Source organism: Sinohyriopsis cumingii, chromosome 16 (genome assembly GCF_028554795.1).
Source record: "Sinohyriopsis cumingii isolate HCF-2022 chromosome 16, ASM2855479v2, whole genome shotgun sequence".
Classification (NCBI taxonomy): Eukaryota; Metazoa; Mollusca; class Bivalvia; order Unionida; family Unionidae; genus Sinohyriopsis; species Sinohyriopsis cumingii.
Window position 1 is genome coordinate 71,767,542 of NC_142976.1, and position 18,091 is coordinate 71,785,632.

Below are 18,091 nucleotides of genomic sequence, written 5' to 3' on the forward strand. Positions count from 1 at the left end.
GAGAGAGAGAGAGAGAGAGAGAGATGGGGGGGGGCAATTATGGGTTGGGGTAACAGATAATAATGGATAAATTAAGTATCTAATGGAGTGGAAAGACAGACATACAAGCAGATAGAAAAGTCTTTAAATGTGCATTTATTTATGAATACAATGTCCATGAAAGTTATGGCCATGCGAGGCGTTCTGTATTTAATTAGTTGCTAAGTATTTACATGAAATGAAGCAATCATAAGTTTCATGAGGATTAATTATTATGTCCTTGGTATCCAACAACAACTCTAAAAGAGCGTTCATACGTCGATAATAACATCATGAACATCATTATCATCTCAAAGAATCGAAGACTGTTTTTGTGGGAATCTTCAGAAGTGTGCTGGGAAGCCTGCGAAAGTGTGTTAATTTCATATGGGTGTCTTTATCAAATAAAACCCAAACAACAACACACACGCCAAAAAACAAACCAGTGAAGTTTGCCAATTTATCAGATGACTACTTCGTTTTCAAAAGATAAAATAATTCCACTTATGCGTTTCAAATTTTCCCTTGGTTGTAATATTGATTTCCAAAACCGATTTAAAAAAAAACAAAAAACGCGTTCTTTATAAATATTAAGTAGTGGGTTGCATCAATCTGCAAACTATAGCTGTGCTTACAAATACACATGTGGCTTGACATTTTAGCGCACACCTGCAGTATTTACAGAGGGCGCTCACTAGCGGAAGTAGTGATCTTCAGTGGTAACCCAACATGGCGTTAAGCCATGACTGGCTATTGCACTCGGCTAGTTTCTTATGGATTTTTACTCTCTTATTAGGAGATTCTCATAGCAAGAAAACACAGACATGTAAGTATATCTTTAATCGTTCTGCTCGGTGATGTTTGTTTGTTAAATACCATGTATAGCTTATTTAGTTGTGGAAAATGTGCGCCAGGTTGACCCCCATCTGAAACCAATCATCAGTGAATAGAAAAGACCGCACAACGTGAATTTACAGTCGTCTGTTGTTTTCTGCTCGTGACATTGCTCAGAATGGATAAATTTTGTCATAAAATCCCCGTATATCTTCAAAGAAATGTGAAGATTTCTTATCACTTTGTAATCTTCATTTATCTTTATGAAAAATAAATATGCCGGTTTTATTGCTCAGCCTCCTATTTGCCGTGGATAGCTTGGTGAAGAGAGAAAATCAATTCAGTCTGGCTTAAACATGGGCTTGCTTTTTACGTGTAGCTTGTTTTCTCTACCAGGATCCCGATGCTGTCTCTGACCGCCGTTCTTCTTTGTTTTGAGGCTTTTATTTTGTTTGAGAGTCCAAATATTCTTATCTCACATCAGACGGACTCGCTAGTCGCTATACAATTATTTTGCTTGGATAATTCTTTTTTTGTTGCAGTATCCCCCAATCAAATAAATATTAACATATAGGTTCTTTTGGTCTGTCCTGGTTTTAACATAAGCACAGTCTGTTTTATAATAGTTGTGTCCATTTTTTTAATTTTTAAAAATATTCGTTTTACAGTAACTTCTCCATATATAGTTCTATAAAAAATCTCAGAAAAAAGAAAATAAATTTGGTATAAAAAAGATGATTTGCAAATAAGATCTTATCATATTTCACAGTTCATCAAAGTTTTCAGTCATACCTTTAAGAATTGGGAAATTATTGGAAGTTCAGTCAAATTAGAAACAACTTTGGTTTTTAAGGTAAGCTTTCATGATAGATTTCTGAAGTTGCCTTCATCCATAAATTTCGACATATACACATTTGCAACTAAGGGAAGAATTCAGCTTCAAATCAGTAACATTTTTTAAATTGAAGAAAAGGCATTTAGCATGTTCCGACAGTTTGATTAGACAAACTTTTTGTTTCTGTGATGAAACCATGTCATATGTTCCAAGTTGAGACTTTTAGCCTCTGAGAAATTTAGAATTTCATAAAGGAATGTCTTATTTATTACTTTGAAAAAAAAAGAAAACAAGTTTTTAATTAAAGCAAGCAGAGTGTAATTATCTTCTGGGCAGATATGCAGTTATTGTTATAACGGCACGAATACATAAACAAAATTGTTGAAGTTTTAAAAAAACCCACTGAAGATGACAATTCTGATGATTTTATAGTGGTCCAATTTTCAAGTGTTTTACAGGCTGTTATGGGTACTTGCCTAGCAATCCCTTTGTCACCATTGTTAGTGAACCCTAAAAGAACTTGCTATGTACTAATTGGATGGATGATCTTTAGATTTCAGTTTAAGTGTTCCAGGATTATATATATATATATATATATATATATATATATATATATATATATATATATATATGAACTTCAACAATACGCATAATATTAAGAAAAAGGACCATATTCAGATATCGTATTTACTTGTAGATGTGAAAATTCCATGTGCACAGAACCTGCAATAGAACAAAATATAGGTTGTGGCCATGGGGCAATGGTAACTCCATCAGTTTTGTGTCATATTTCATGTTGTAAACAATTAACCACATTGCCTTTTTCAAAACACACTATCTTTACTGGGACTAAAAATATTAGGGGTGATGTAAATACCTTTTTTAAGGGGGAGTGAAGCAGACAGTATGTCTTGCAAAAATGATTTTTTTTTATGTATTCAGTTGATTTTTTGATTTGAACAAAATGTTTTATAATTTAGAATGAATCCTGCATTTGCACATTTTCTATTAAACCCATAACTTCTGACTAGATACGTGTCCCCAGAAACTAATTTGCCCAATCCATTTACCAATTTTTCTCACATTTTGTTGGGGTTACACACACACACACACCATGACATTGTACAAATTATCAGATATTGTAACAAGTTTACTAGACCAAATGTATGATTTTGATTGTGCTTGTGATTATTTAATTGAAATAATGCAGTCTTGGTTTTAGTGTGATGTTTATGAACGTCAGCATTTTGTTGAGGTTTTGCATGAAGTAATATTCATTATATCTCTTTATTCTGTATGAACTTTCTTTGCCACTTACGTTTCTCACAGGGTTGTAATAGTAGTAGTGGTTCAGCTTAGTAAGCAGTGTGAGAAGATTACATTTTAACAGAATAAAATTCACAAGATGCCATGTGATTGAAAATACATCCAACATTTCACTCATTACCAGTGTTTAATATGGATACTCTCTGTACCAGTATAGCCTTTTTAACTTCTTCATACCTGGTCTAAGTATTGCACTGTTTCCTACAGTGTGTTCTTTTATACACTTTCTGCCCCTTTAATGGTGCAGTAAATTTACTACCAGTTGAAAGATATGTTTTCGGCATCACAACTCTGTGGCATATATGCTTCTGTGCCTGTCAAAAGCTAATCATGTTGGAGAGATTTGAGAAGATTAAATGTTTCAAGTCAGCCATGTGCATTCCACTTTGATTGAGAACTGCAGTCTGGATTTAATTTATATTTGTGGGCATCCATGATGATCATTTTAAATTGTTTAACAGAAAACACTTAAAATCTGTCCAGATATCTACCTATCATTGAAATATATTTAGGGTATTTGAATGTGTGGTTCACAGCAGCAACCAAATCTACAAAAAACTGAGACACATGGAGTGATAGTGGCTTCACAGTATGATATTGGCTATTGACATATATTTGTAACCTAAATTTCAACATTGTTCTTCTAGCAAATTTAATTATTTTTTTTCTGGGCATATAAGCACACACTTATGATAGTACAGTCTTAACCATCAATATATTTCTGGGTGCGTTTGATTATATATGACTCAGTTTGACAAAGTGTTCTCAAAGTGATCAAGTACTAAAATTTGACATGTGCATGGAGTAGCCAGAACTTATCACAGCGACATAATTTATATCAGTCAAATCCACCACATGCACAGGCTTCTCAATATGATTTTAAATTTGCAGCCTAGGGCTCCTTCCTTGAAAACCATTTGCATTACCTGCCATAAAACTAGGAGTCCCAGTAATGAAATTTTTGTTCATGAAAAATTGTGTGTATTGTAGTGTTACCATTACATGTTGCTGTTGTTGGGATGGTGCTGGCATTAATAAAGTTGTCACCCAAAAATCACCAACCTCAATATTTTGTTGCCAGTTATATAAAAAAATATCACGATTTTTATAATACAGTACTATCCGTCTATCTCAATATCCATGTGACCAACATAATCTTGTCAATTTAAGTGGATGTAGAGATAAGTGGGGGGAGGGCTACAAAAGTAAAATTTTGCATATAAATGAAATTTGTAAGAGGTGACCTGCTTTAAAAAATTGTAAGCAAAAGTGAAAGTGAACTTTCTCTGAATTTCATGTAATATACAATTGAAAGTGGGGGCCTACTTTGGGTTCCAGAAAAAAGGAGATGATCTGGCAAATAATGACAATCAAAACCTGGCAAAAGAGATTTGCAAGTTGTGCAAAAGAGAATACATGTCCATTGGTTAATAAAAGACATGTGTACAAAATCTCAAACAGATGCATGTTTGTTTTGATTTTATATTTTCTTGGTGCATATTTTTATATTATTTTATATGATCTCACCCCACCCCCCCGCCCCATTACGGTACTTTGGTTATCACTATAATTGATTGTGGGGCTAACCTATCGGCCTGTTTGATAATGGTTGTTACCGCCCCTGACAATAGGCTCGCTTGAAGAGCTCTTGTGTGAATTTACAATCCATATTTCCGGTGACCAATACTCCGATTATGGATGCATCAACTAGCTAGTTGCTAACCTTAAGCGATACCAAATTAAAAATACCAACTTTTTTATTTTGCTGTTTAACACATTTCTGTTGGCATAGATCAATCGAGAGTGATGAGGAACATATAAATTGATATCAAATTTGTCATGATCACTGGTTGTATATGATTGGTGTGACTTGTTTGCATATGCGGAAAACATTTGTACATAACAACCATTATCGAACAGGCTTATACATTAAGGTAATTGTTACGTGTCACACTGACGACTACAAAATGTGCTGCAAGAGCATCTACAAAATTTTGCATCCTTACGATGTACATAAATATTGTTTTGTATTATAATATATGCCTAAAGAGTCAATCACACTGCATTTACTTAACACTTCTTAAAATAAAATGTTCTGTTAAGAAATTTCCAAATAAAACATTTGATGTGTTTATATTCATTTATGATTTTAGATAGGATTCAAATCAATTACCTAAGTTCATTGCATTGGCAGTATCTAGTGTTTCTTCTAAGAGTATTATCAGCCTAGCAGGTAGTTGAACAAGCTAAATATTGTCTCAGCTCAAACTAGAAAATGTGAATGTGATGGCTTTTCTCTATAAGAATATCAAGTCATAATCTTGCTCAGAATGATTTAGTTGTACCTTCATGCTTTACCTTAGCCAATATTTTGAAGATTCTTCAGTTCAGAGTTGAAATTTCTGGAATTTCTAGTTATAAAAGACGACAGTTAATGTTAATTAAGTTCATCCTCTAACTATAATTATTATAGTCATTTATCTGTCTGACCATTACATTATTTACAAATGACAAATGATTTTACCTGTTCTTAAGTTCTTGTTATAAACAAATAAATATAATTTTGAAAATTTGTTTTAACCTGTTCTTGTTATAAACAAAAGAACATGATTTTGATTTTAAAAAATATTTTTAAATTAGCGAACAACAATCCTAAATAATTAAGCCCTATTACAAAATTTTGATTATATATCAGTTAGACCCTGGCTAAAATTGATGCATTACTTTGATCATTTCTGTCATGTGGCAGCCATATTTAATCGATTAATAATTGATCATGGATTGGTTGGTGTAACTGCTGATTGCTCATGTAGTTTCAGCTGATTCCCAATACTACTGCATACTACATGCAGATTTTTTAAAATTTTATAAACAAGCCTAAATTTCCCCTTCATGTTTAGGATCAATAAAATAATTTCTGGTCCAGGTGTTCTTTGTTTTACCAGTGCATTCTTCCTTCCACAGTCACAACTCTGTTTGCATTAACCTATTAACCTAATAATTTCCTATTATTTGTATCTTTTTGGGCCAAAAAAAATATTTGACCAGTCATTTCATGAATCTCTCAGTCTCTTTGACATTTTTTCTCTTTATCAAAACCAGTTTTACTAATTTAAATTCTCTCAGCCAGTCACGTAAGAAGGATGTTCATCTGAAACCCTGCACATGGCACCAAGGAATTATGTAAAGTTGCTATCGGAAACGTACACAGCAATAGTCACTTGAAAATGAATGTATTTCTGTATGACACCGCAAAAATATGTGAGGAATTGCCATCGAAAACGTACACAGCAATAGTCACTTGAAAATGAATGGATTTCTATATGACGCCGCAAAAATATGTGAGGAGTTGCCATCGAAAACGTACACAGCAATAGTCACTTGAAAATGAATGTATTTCTGTATGACACCGCAAAAATATTTGAGGAGTTGCCATCGAAAACGTACACAGCAATAGTCACTTGAAAATGAATGTATTTCTGTATGACACCGCAAAAATATGTGAGGAGTTGCCATCAGAAATGTACACAGCAATAGTCACTTGAAAATGAATGTATTTCTGTATGACACTGCAAAAATATGTGAGGATTTGCCATCGGAAAAGTACACAGCAATAGTCACTTGAAAATGAATGTATTTCTGTATGACACTGCAAAAATATGTGAGGATTTGCCATTGGAAAAGAACACAGCAATAGTCACTTGAAAATGAATGTATTTCTGTATGACACTGCAAAAATATGCAAAGAGTTGCCATCGGAAAAGTACACAGCAATAGTCACTTGAAAATGAATGTATTTCTGTATGACACCGTAAAAATATGCAAGGACTTGCTATCGGAAAAGTACACAGCAATATCCACTTGAAATGAATGTATTTCTGTACATGACACCTGAAGAGCCAATTTTATGAGGGGCTAAAGGGATTAAAAATTTCTTCAATCATGTTTTTTGTGAGTTTGTGTAAAAGACATATATGCTGATTAGCTAGAGCTGTGCAGGACAGTAATATTACCAATTGACTAGCTGTAACTATTAAATCTCAAATAACATTTTACATTGACTAACTGTAACCAATAAATTCCAAGTTACGAACAACATTTTAAATTGACTTGGTGAAGCCCAAATTACAAATAACATTATAAATTCACTAACTAGATCATTGTATTTATTTATTGTTGCAATGTTGTGTGCTGAGTTTTTCTTTTATGTGTGACTCAAAACATGCATAGGGAGAACAAGATACATCTATGATGCAGTTTCTCAATTTCGGTTACAAGACTTACTCCTCATACTGATGCACTATAAATATTGCAAATTTCATGGATATAGTTTTTTGGGAAGAAATAAAATCTGTCTATCCACTGTCCTTAATGTCTGTATATTTTGTACAAGGATCTCAACTTGAAACAATTTTTAAAAAAACAATTCTCTTCAAAAGCTGAAGCAGTGTACGTACTGATTCATACTGCCACCGATGTTGCCATGCCATAGGTGTAATCTTGCACAGTGTTGGGTATAAATTAAAATTTAAAGATTAATGATCAGCTCAGCAGAACCATTCAACCATTGCATTTAATTACAAGATATTTTCTATAACCATTCAACCAATGCATTTAATTATTGGTTGGAGATACTTTCTATAACCATTCAACCATTGCATTTAATTGGTTTGACATATTTTCTATGAATGTTACATACATATACATTGTCGTGGGTCAGTGGTTCTTTCTGGGGTTTTCCCAGGTTCTTCCTCCACCATTAATACTGGCCACTGTATAGCCTATCGTGTGCTGAAAAATGGCGTTAAAACCCCACAACAACAGCAATATACATTATCAACCTTCTCAGATTCACAGAATTCACAGAATTAGACTGGTGATTGATAACTATTTAGAGCATGCATCTAAAATAATTTATCATTGATCTAATAAACGTTTGGTTGTTATGCCGTAATCTAAGCAGTATTCCAAAGCAAATGATTTAAACAATTTATAATTGATCATTTAAAATCATTTGATTGGCATTTTGGCTTTTCTGATCAATCATCAATTATTTTGAATAAATTAACCCTGTTAGGAATGTATACTCAGCTTTTTTTCAGTCCTGTATTATTTTCTCTGTAAACATTTGAATAAACTTGAAAATATGCAGTATGAATTCCTTTTAAAGTTGTTGTTATGGGTTTTATGCCATTTTTCAGCACATGATGAAACATGATAAGTTAGCTACACATTTCATCCGTTACATTTGGTGGAGGAATAATGTGTGTGTGTGTTAAGAACCTAAAATCCACAAAAATCTACTGGCAAGCTTTCTCACATGTTCATGTTGGTTGAATCAGATACTCAACCCACACAGGTGAGATGTCAGTGATCTTTGAAGGTGAGTGCCTTTGACCAATTGGCCACCTGGGGTCACCCATAACATAACAAAAGTTTAAAAAAAAATTGATACAGCAGGAAAAGAGCTGCAGTAGATAAGCAAATACAAATTAAAATTTTCTCCAATTTCATTTGTCAGAAAATAATTGAATGAAATTACACAATCATGTTAAGTTTTTGGCTTTTTATCATGTGTAGGTAATGAAAATTTACAAACCCAAGTCAAAATGTTGAGTGAATTTTTCAGGCAGTCAGGGATTTTACAATCATCAATTTAGGACTGTAGAGAATGTTGCTCATTTTGTTCATGAAAAATGTGACATTTTTTTAAAGTTTATTTTCCGTTTTTATTATTATTCAAGCTCATAAAAATACTTTGCTCTCTCTCTTATCAATACTAATGTTCATTTACCAGAAAAGTGATTTACCAGAATGCACAATCAAATACAGGTCATTGCCATTGTCAACTTGTATATTTTTATAACAGCTGTTCTTATATTCAGGAAAAACCTTAAGTACTCAACAACAAAAAAAACCCTATGTGCTTTATGTTTATTAAATTGTTACAAAGTTATATATATATATATATATATATATATATATATATATATATATATATATATATATATATATATATATAGAGAGAGAGAGAGAGAGAGAGAGAGAGAGAGAGAGAGAGATCATCTGTATCATAGTCTTTATCATGATGCAACTTTTAAATCTCTTTTATTTCAATTTAATTTTTATTAACTGTTAAAATTGGGGTTTGAGTGTGCATTCAGGTTGAGGTATCATATGAATATGCTTGTGTGAAAGTTTGTTCTGGGTGAACATTTTTTAGTATTTGCCTGACTGGATGAGATGAAGGATATAAATTTTTCAACCCCATGTGGTCTTTTTGTGATACAATGTATGAGGATGGTGATATGATACACTGTATCATCATGAAATTAGTGAGATTTCTAATAAACTTTTCTCAGTTGTTACATCTCTATTCATGGTCTCAAGTTTTCCATGCCAGACTTCAGTGACTGGGTTATGCTAATTTATTGACAATTCTTTTGGGATATAAAGAACAAGTGAATGATGTAATCATAGGGTTTAATGATATGTCAGTACAACCCTGGCTATATAGTGTTGGTAAAAAGTTGTAGAGAAATGGAAATGTAAAAGTTGCCAAAAACTTCAGGTAAAAAAACCATTCCAGATAAATGTAAACCTACACTCAAAGGATAAACAGTAAAGATGTTAAAGTTCCTTGGAAGGTTATAAAATAAAAGATAAATGAAACATTTAAAGGTAGGCAAAAATTTGTATCATTAACCACATTTAAGAAAAGCAAACTAACTTTTCTCTGGTGTTATCTCATCAGAAAGCTTCTTAATTGAGTTCTGATGAGAGAATTTGTGTCTCCAATGGGGAAAGATAATACACTTGACAGTAATATGGATGCTGGAATTGGCGTGCACTCAATAACAGGATTCCCCATAAAAAGCTTTAAATTCGCCACCCCCCCCCCCCAACCTGTAATGGTATGTATGTGGTTTGTTAGATCTGCCACCAAATCTGTATTGGTCTGTAGGTGGTTTGATAGATCTGCCACCAAACCTGTATTGGTATGTAGGTGGTTTTATAGATCTGCCACCAAACCTGTATTGGTATGTAGGTGGTTTTATAGATCTGCCACCAAATCTGTATTAACATGTCCATGTTTCAGTTCCCAAACCTGTAATAGTATGTATGTGGTTCAATATATCAGTCTTCAAACCTGTAATGGTATGTATGTGGTTCAATATGTCAGTCTTCAAACCTGTAATGGTTTGTAGGTGGTTCGATATATCAGTCCCCAAACCTTTAATGGTGTGTAGGTGGTTCGATATATCAGTCCCCAAACCTGTAATGGCATTTAGGTGGTTTGATATATCAGTCTCCAAACCTGTAATGGCATTTAGGCGGTTTGATATATCAGTCCCCAAACCTGTAATGGCATTTAGGTGGTTTGATATATCAGTCCCCAAACCTGTAATGGTATGTAGGTGGTTTCACTGATCATCACCTAAACCTGTATTGGTATGTTGTTGTAAATCAGTCCACAAGCCACCAAGATACAGTACCAGTACTGGTTTGTGGAGCTGATAACTATACTGTAATGTTACAAAATTGAGATATTTATGTAATTTACCTCGTCACCTGAGATTGTGTACTTGTTGTTTATATTGTCCATAACATGCATATTATAATTGTATGTATGTAACGTGAGTTATAAAGTTTTACTGTTGTACGAGTCTCACAATGGCCTAAGTTACATTTTCCTTACAATCTCCTTACTTAAAATCTTTTTAGTTTTTCCCACTTAACTTTTCAATGTGAAATTTTTGCAGAGTCATGGTTGTTGTTGTTGTAGGGTTTAACACCATTTTTCAGTACACGATATGCTATACATGGCAGCCAGTATTAATGGTGGAGGAAAAACCTGGGAAACCCCTGGGAAGAACCAGCGACCCTCAAGAAGCTACTGGCGAGCTTTCTCACATACCCACATTGGCCAAATCCTAGACTTGAACCCATGCAGGCAGAGGTGAGATGGCAGTGATCTGTAACGGAGAGCGCTTTAGACCACTCGTTCACTCAGGACCCCCAGAGTCATGGTCTGTAATTTAATTTGTGATCCTAATTTTCATATACACTTAATGAGATGATCAAACAGAAAGGTACATTGTAATTGGTTTAGTACGTCACCTGGTATTTGAAAAACGAAAACCATGATGACACATGCTACTTAAAACAGACTGAAAACGAGTTGATGTTTTATAATAATTGTGGAAAATCGTTTTTATCTCTCCAGTGCGAGATATGTCATGACTCATCACTTTTGTAATTCACATTGTTCATGCCATATCTTAATCATAAAATGTTTTGTAAAATGTTCGCATTGAATACTTTGACCCCATTATCTAATATATATCATTAATCATTCCCAGAAAAATTATTGGGTTTGTAGATTGCTAAATTTTATTTGCAAGACATTCATAAATTTGTAGACACCATTATAATCAGATGAAATCAATATTCTGCTTCTTGGATTAGGTAAGGACAAAAGTCTTTTGAATTAATCTTTGAAAGCTGTTTTTTCGTGTACACTTGAGGGGGTGAGAGAACTGAAAAACCTTGATGCCCAAAAGGTGATTAAGCTCACCTTGCTAAAGACCATCTAACTCATTCATATGTCAACATGAAGCTTGATTCTATGATAGTCATAAGACACTACAAAAATATTAACATGTCATGACAATGCATGCATCTTTATTAATGGTTTATTACAACCCAAGTAGTGGTTGGTTAATTGTTCAGTCTGCATGAAAATGGCTTGTCATACTTGGGGCTATTACAGGGTAAATATGAATTAAGAAAGCAATATTTCTGAACTTTTTTTGCATGAAAACTCCAGTAGTATCGTTTCAGGCTACTGAATACTGAAAAAGTTTGATTTTTTGCTTGGTGATCATGCATATCAGTTCTGACTTAGTGGCACAAAAAGCTGTTTTGATGTACAATTCTTATTTGGAAACAACATCATATGTTTCACGATGTCAAGATCTGTTGATATTTAGATTGGATGGATCCTGGATGGAGGTTTTTCTTCGAGAGACAATGAGTGTCTCTTGGCCTCTCGTCACTCACAGAAATCTCCAGTATATGCAAAATTATGTTTGAAAAATTATACTTTTTGCAATTTTTTCACGCCTTGCATCCAACATATTATATATACTATAATACTGCCTGTGATCATGTGACTATGAACTGGCTTTATCAGAGCAAGACAGTTTAGTTGTTAATTTCAAGTAGCATAAAATAATTGACACCCCTTTGAGTCTGACAGCAGTGTCTGTTGGCTTTAGTGTTTGAGGTTTGTCAGTGTGGATTATAAATACTACGTGTGGTCAAAAGTAAACTGGAAAGGATTCAGTACATTAATTGATTATAATTGAATTACTAAAGAGCTCAGTTAACATAAAATGGGATAATTTTTAGCTTTGGTGTTTAAAGTTTGTTGAGATGTCTACATATGTAATATCTGCTGATACAAAAATAAAACCATTTAAGCAACCAAAATATATGACACAAAAGTCAGTGATGAATGTAAACAGGAATTTTAGTGGTTAGAATCAAGTTTGAAGGACATGAAGTTGCATTCTGCCCTTCCCATAAAGCTGCAGTGCCAACAATGACATTACGCATCATGCAAACATTAATGCATGTTAAATGAGACAACAAATATGCAATCACTGAAATCCATGTTTATGGAATCTGCATCAAATGCAGATAAAGATATACATGCCAAAACACTGTCAGCTTTATAGCAGAACATCATCTCCTATTTAAGATTGCAGATAATTTTCCGATCTAGTGAAAGTAATGTTCCTGACTAGGAAATTGCTCAAACGTTCTCATACAAGCAGTCACAAACTACTCGCATAGTGTCCCAAGTAAGTAAAGAATTATGATGACTAGAGCAGAATGATTTTGTGGCATTTGGTAGGTTGGGGTGGGGTGCACCCAATATATCATTTAAATTACTATGGAAGTCCCACCCAGGCTCTCTGTTGTAGGAAGTGAAATTAGTGATAGAGAGGTAAAGCTCCAAGCCCCCAGCCAGCAATGCCGACAGTTAAATGATCGAGAACACAGGTGAAATTCAAAGGAATAACAATTTAATACAATTCAATATTCAAATGATAATAATTTCCCAATCTCTCTTCTTCCTCTCGACCAAGTGATAGCCTATTGCATCCTGTGATTTATAGTGTGAGATCGCTTTTCCACCTGTCCTTGTTTTCTACTCATCTGTATCTCTCCTATCCCGCCTATTCCTTCTCTCCTTCCGACTTCCCTCCTAACTCCTTCTCCATGACTGCTCCTTCTCCAATTTCTCCTCCTCGACTCCTTTTCCTTCACCTCCTTGACTCTGCTATCCGACTAGCCTTCGATTCACAATTGACTTCTCCACTAGTCTCTATTTCGTCTCTCTCCTAGAGACTCGGGACTAAACCACACCGGAAGTCTGTCCCCTAAAAACTTCCTGTGAAAACACAAGGATGTTAGCAGATTTCCTTAGCCATCTCATCTCACACTAAACCAACAGTCAATCATCAGATAAAAGCTATTACATTTTTTGGTCATGCGTTCATGCTAATCGAAATATCCATACGCTCTTGTATGGTAAACAACATCATAATAAAAGCACGGTATCAACTACATGTACTTATCATAAAGACATCACTAAATTGCATCACATCCATATATATCTTCTTAATCTAAATATACTGAACTATAGCACAGCAGTCAGATGCATCTCTGTGTATTACACTCCCACAAGTGTACACAAATATTCAAATATCCATATTAACTAATTTTACACACTGCAACCATTTTCCAAAGTTACAATTCAATTCAACAGTTGCAAAATCGAGAATATCACATGAATAAATGCACTAGTTTACTACGAATTAACCAAATAGCAAATTACAATATTAATTCTAACTATGAGCTAGCAGTCTACATAATTCTTTACATAATCATAACTCATTTCTCAAATACGCATGTAAATTAAACACTACAAAAAGGTAATTCTATGTACTAACGATTCTAGTAATGAAGTATACATACTGCACATAATTACAATTACAATGCCGTAATATTCTGCAACAATCAAGCAAATAACTCGCTGATCTTTACGAAGCTTTGTCTTTCCTTAGAATTTCCTAAGTTTTCCCGCCAATACACAAGTGGCTTCCCGGAGTTATTGCTACAACCTCTCAGCATGATGTTTCACAATGACTGGGGTTTCTAGTCAAAAATACTGTTAAATTCGGGTTGAAATGGTGACCCCCCCCTCTCTCAGTTCCGACTGGATATCAATTCTACACTGTTCTATTAAACTTAGCAAACAATGCTCCTGCCGTCTGTCAACGTGGTGAGATTTGCAACGCCAATAAGGGTTCTTTGTTCTTCAGTGTCCACATGTGATTTTTGACACCCAACAAGCGAGCTCTCGTAACAATTACGAACAGGACCACTATAGCCGCAGGGTCTAACATATATACATGGCTTCTAACCAACTCCTTTGTTCTTGACTTACGTAATTGCGGGCAGGCAATGTGACAGATTTACTTGATGATCATGGAGGATTTCAGAATTGTAAACTCGGGATGAATTCTCGGACATTAGATAGAGATATTTATAAGATACTCTAAATTTAAAAAATGTTGACATAACTTCAGGTTTGTGCATATTTATAATTTCTCTATGATCAGGTACCCAGGTAATGTTGGCAACTGTGTGTTTTACTATGTGAGGAAATAAGGTGCTTTATTATTCTGATACTGTATCAACCATCAACGTGGACCTCAAAAATCTAAATGTAACCCCTGGATTTGACCACATAGTGGTCACTTGACTCCAAATATGGAACTGTGGGAATTCCATTGTCTTTTTATGAGTGTTTAAATGATATTTATATAAATGCTCAGGAAAGCTTATGTTAATGTGTTGAAAGTCTGATTCTAAATTTTACTTCATGGTCAAATTTGAAAACTGACAGACCCAAAGAAAACGACAGGAAGCATGTGTTTTTTCTTCAGGTAGTTGAGGGAAAATCCACATATTATGCAGAGCGACGTGTAAAGCTGCTTGTTATATGTGCTAGATGTATCTAAAAAGCCTTTCTGCTAGTTCCCTTGGTATAGAGCCAGAGATATTTTGATTGTTAAAGAGCAGAGGGTTAGGACCATAGGAAATGAAAAACTCAAAGTACATGTAATTATGATTGTGAAGGATGAATGCTCATGGCTAGTGTGCTTGAGTGCTCTTTGGACAAATAGTGAATGGAGCCACTTAAGACTCTTGTTACATCTGTCACTGAGGTCTTTAATCTGACCAGCACAGCACTAACAATATTGACTGGATAACACTGGACTATCAAATCCTTTATTCTTGTAATTTGTCCAGTGCTTTGTAAATTGAATTCAAAGCAAATGAGGTTCAGTACAGGGCCCTTGGTATGTTTTGGTGCTTTACATGATCATTACATATTTTGTTTTCAATTACACAACTTGTGATTTAAAATGTACTATTGGAGGTAAAGGGAAAGATGATTTCAGGAGTGGCCAAGCTATAACACTTTGGACCCTTGGAGTACTAGAAAGAGCCTTGATTGGTGGTGGAGTGTCTACTTTGGACCCTTGGAGTATTAAAAAGAAACTTGTTTGGTGGTGGATGGTGTGCTGTGATGCTATTTCAAATTCTAAAAATGGGAATTTGTGAGGGCAAGCCATAGAAGTTGATAATACTTGTTTTGTATCCATTGCACAAACAGTGTTACACTGAGCGAACCCAGATGATATTTGCTTAGCCCAAACTGCCAGTGACCCTACCCCTCTAAATTTAACAGATCCACATACATGTATTTTGATCATAATAGGAAGGGGAAGCAACAGTATTGCAGTTACCCATTTTTTTATACTGGGATACCAAATTTCTTTGTTTTGTGGTTGCTCCTAACTGTAGATGTACAGAGCCAGTGAAAAAATTAATCATATGTGATGCAGAACTCCCTTTCTTGTGTTCTTATTGATTTATTTCTAGCAATCAACAAAGCTCAGATTTTGACAGTTTAGCAGCATTACTGTAAATAAATGTTGTCTTTTACAAGTCTTTGTTTTATTTTTTTGAAACATAAATTATAAACATGTCCTTTTTATTATTGCACATATATGTATGCATTATTCATTAGCTGCCGTTTTACTTACTGCATTAAATCAATATGCAGGCTCATTACATATAGAGAGCGCAACATTTAACAACTAGTATTGTTGAAAATAAATGATAGGATAATGAAATGATCTTGAAAAATTAAATTTATGCTTATGTACAACATTCCTTTCTGGTGTAGCTGCTGTTGAAAAGATGTATAAAAATATTGAACGTATTTTCTTCAGTTCTGTATGACTATGATCATGTGTCAGTTGTAATCAATCTGGAAAAAAATGAATTATCTAGATAAAGTATATATTATTTATATAAAGCATAGATAATTGCAAACATTTATAATTATAATTATAGGTATGACTCTTTCCCATTAAAAATTTAAATCCTGTTGAAAGCACATATGATCTCATTTCATCAATGCATTTTTAATCGAGAAAGAACAAGCAGTAAAACACTAACTGTTTTGAAGTCTTTGTTAAATTCTCTCTCTCTTGTGTGTGTGTATACACCTACCCATCTCCCAGAACTACTGCTTAACACTTCACTGATTTTCAGACACCACTAAATAAGCATCCTGTCGATTAAGTTCCCTGTTATATACACAATTGTGCCAAATAGATAATCATGAAATCGCATAGTTAGTATACAGATTCAACTTATCAAAGACACGTATAGTTGGGCCCAATCATCTCTGACATTTTTTGTGGATAATCTAGCCTTAATGTGGCCAATCTTCACACTATGATTGTCAGAACACAACTTTGTAAAACTTTATATACAGTGGTTTCAGAAAAGAAATGTTATATAGGTATGCTTGAATATATACATTGCTTGGTGTTGTTGGTTTGAATAACCAGCTTGGTGTTGTTGATTTGAATGACCACTGGGCATGGTGTTGTTGGTTTGAATAGCCACTTGGCTTGGTGTTGTTGACTTGAATATCCACTTGGTTTGATGTTGTTGGTTTGATTATCCACTTGGCTTGGTGTTGTTGGCTTGCATAACCACTTGGCTTGGTGTTGTTGGCTTGAATGTCCACTTGGCATGGTGTTGTTGGTTTGAATATCAACTTGGCATGGTGTTGTTGGTTTGAATAACAATTTAGCTTGGTATTATTGGCTTGAATGACCACTTGGCTTTGTGTTGTTGGTTTGAATTACCACTTGGCTTGGTGTTGGATTGAATATCCACTTGGCTTGGTGCTGTTGCCTTGAATAACTACATGGCTTGGTGTTGTTGGCTTGAATAACCACAGGACAGGGCTAGACCTTGTTGCCTGCATCAGCTCTGCATAATGTTGAGCACTTAGTTGAAACCACAGTTTAAGAGATGGATCTAGACATGTGTTTGATTATTGTTTATAGTGCTTTAATACTGTTTTAACCATTCAGGCATCCAACTTTTGTTTTTTGGCATGTTTTTCTTTGTTTTTTCTTTATTGTAGTCTTTATTTTCATATTTATATAAATTTATCAAATGAAATTAAATACCTATAAATCTGCAAAATTGGAGGCAAATCCATGAATTTAAACACCCATGAAAATATCTTTCTTTTTTGTCTTTTTTTCAAAACAATTAAAGTTGCCTTTGTGGTGGAGGATAAAGGAGAATGAGGACTACTTGGGGATTTAGTCTGTGAAAGAAAACTTTGCAACATTGTTCAACAAATAAAACATTTTAATCGTGAGTTCATATTGAATGAAATAACAAAAAACATATCAGCATTAGGTTGAAAGTAATCAGGGAAAGCATCAAGAGCTATTTCAGTTTAACCCACCCAATTTTTCATGGCTGCATGAGCATAGAGAAAGGCGGGTTGGAGTGAGGCGGGAACATGTTGATTGGGTTATCAGTGATCATCCTGCTACTGTATCTTTCTTTCTGAAATGTGTAGCACTGACTGACTGGTATAGAATACATAATGAAGTT

At 34.2% G+C, this 18,091-nt stretch overlaps 1 protein-coding gene across 1 annotated transcript in view; it reads left to right on the plus strand.

The window, feature by feature from the left end:
- The first annotated feature begins 660 nt into the window (after nucleotides 1-660).
- LOC149780758 (uncharacterized) overlaps nucleotides 661-18,091 on the plus strand; it is a 219,820-nt gene continuing 202,389 nt past the window's right edge. The window contains exon 1 of the mRNA XM_089937831.1: nucleotides 661-844. Coding sequence (XP_089793957.1) covers nucleotides 748-844 — 97 coding nt within the window. The 5' untranslated portion in view covers nucleotides 661-747. The remainder of the gene's footprint in view (nucleotides 845-18,091) is intronic.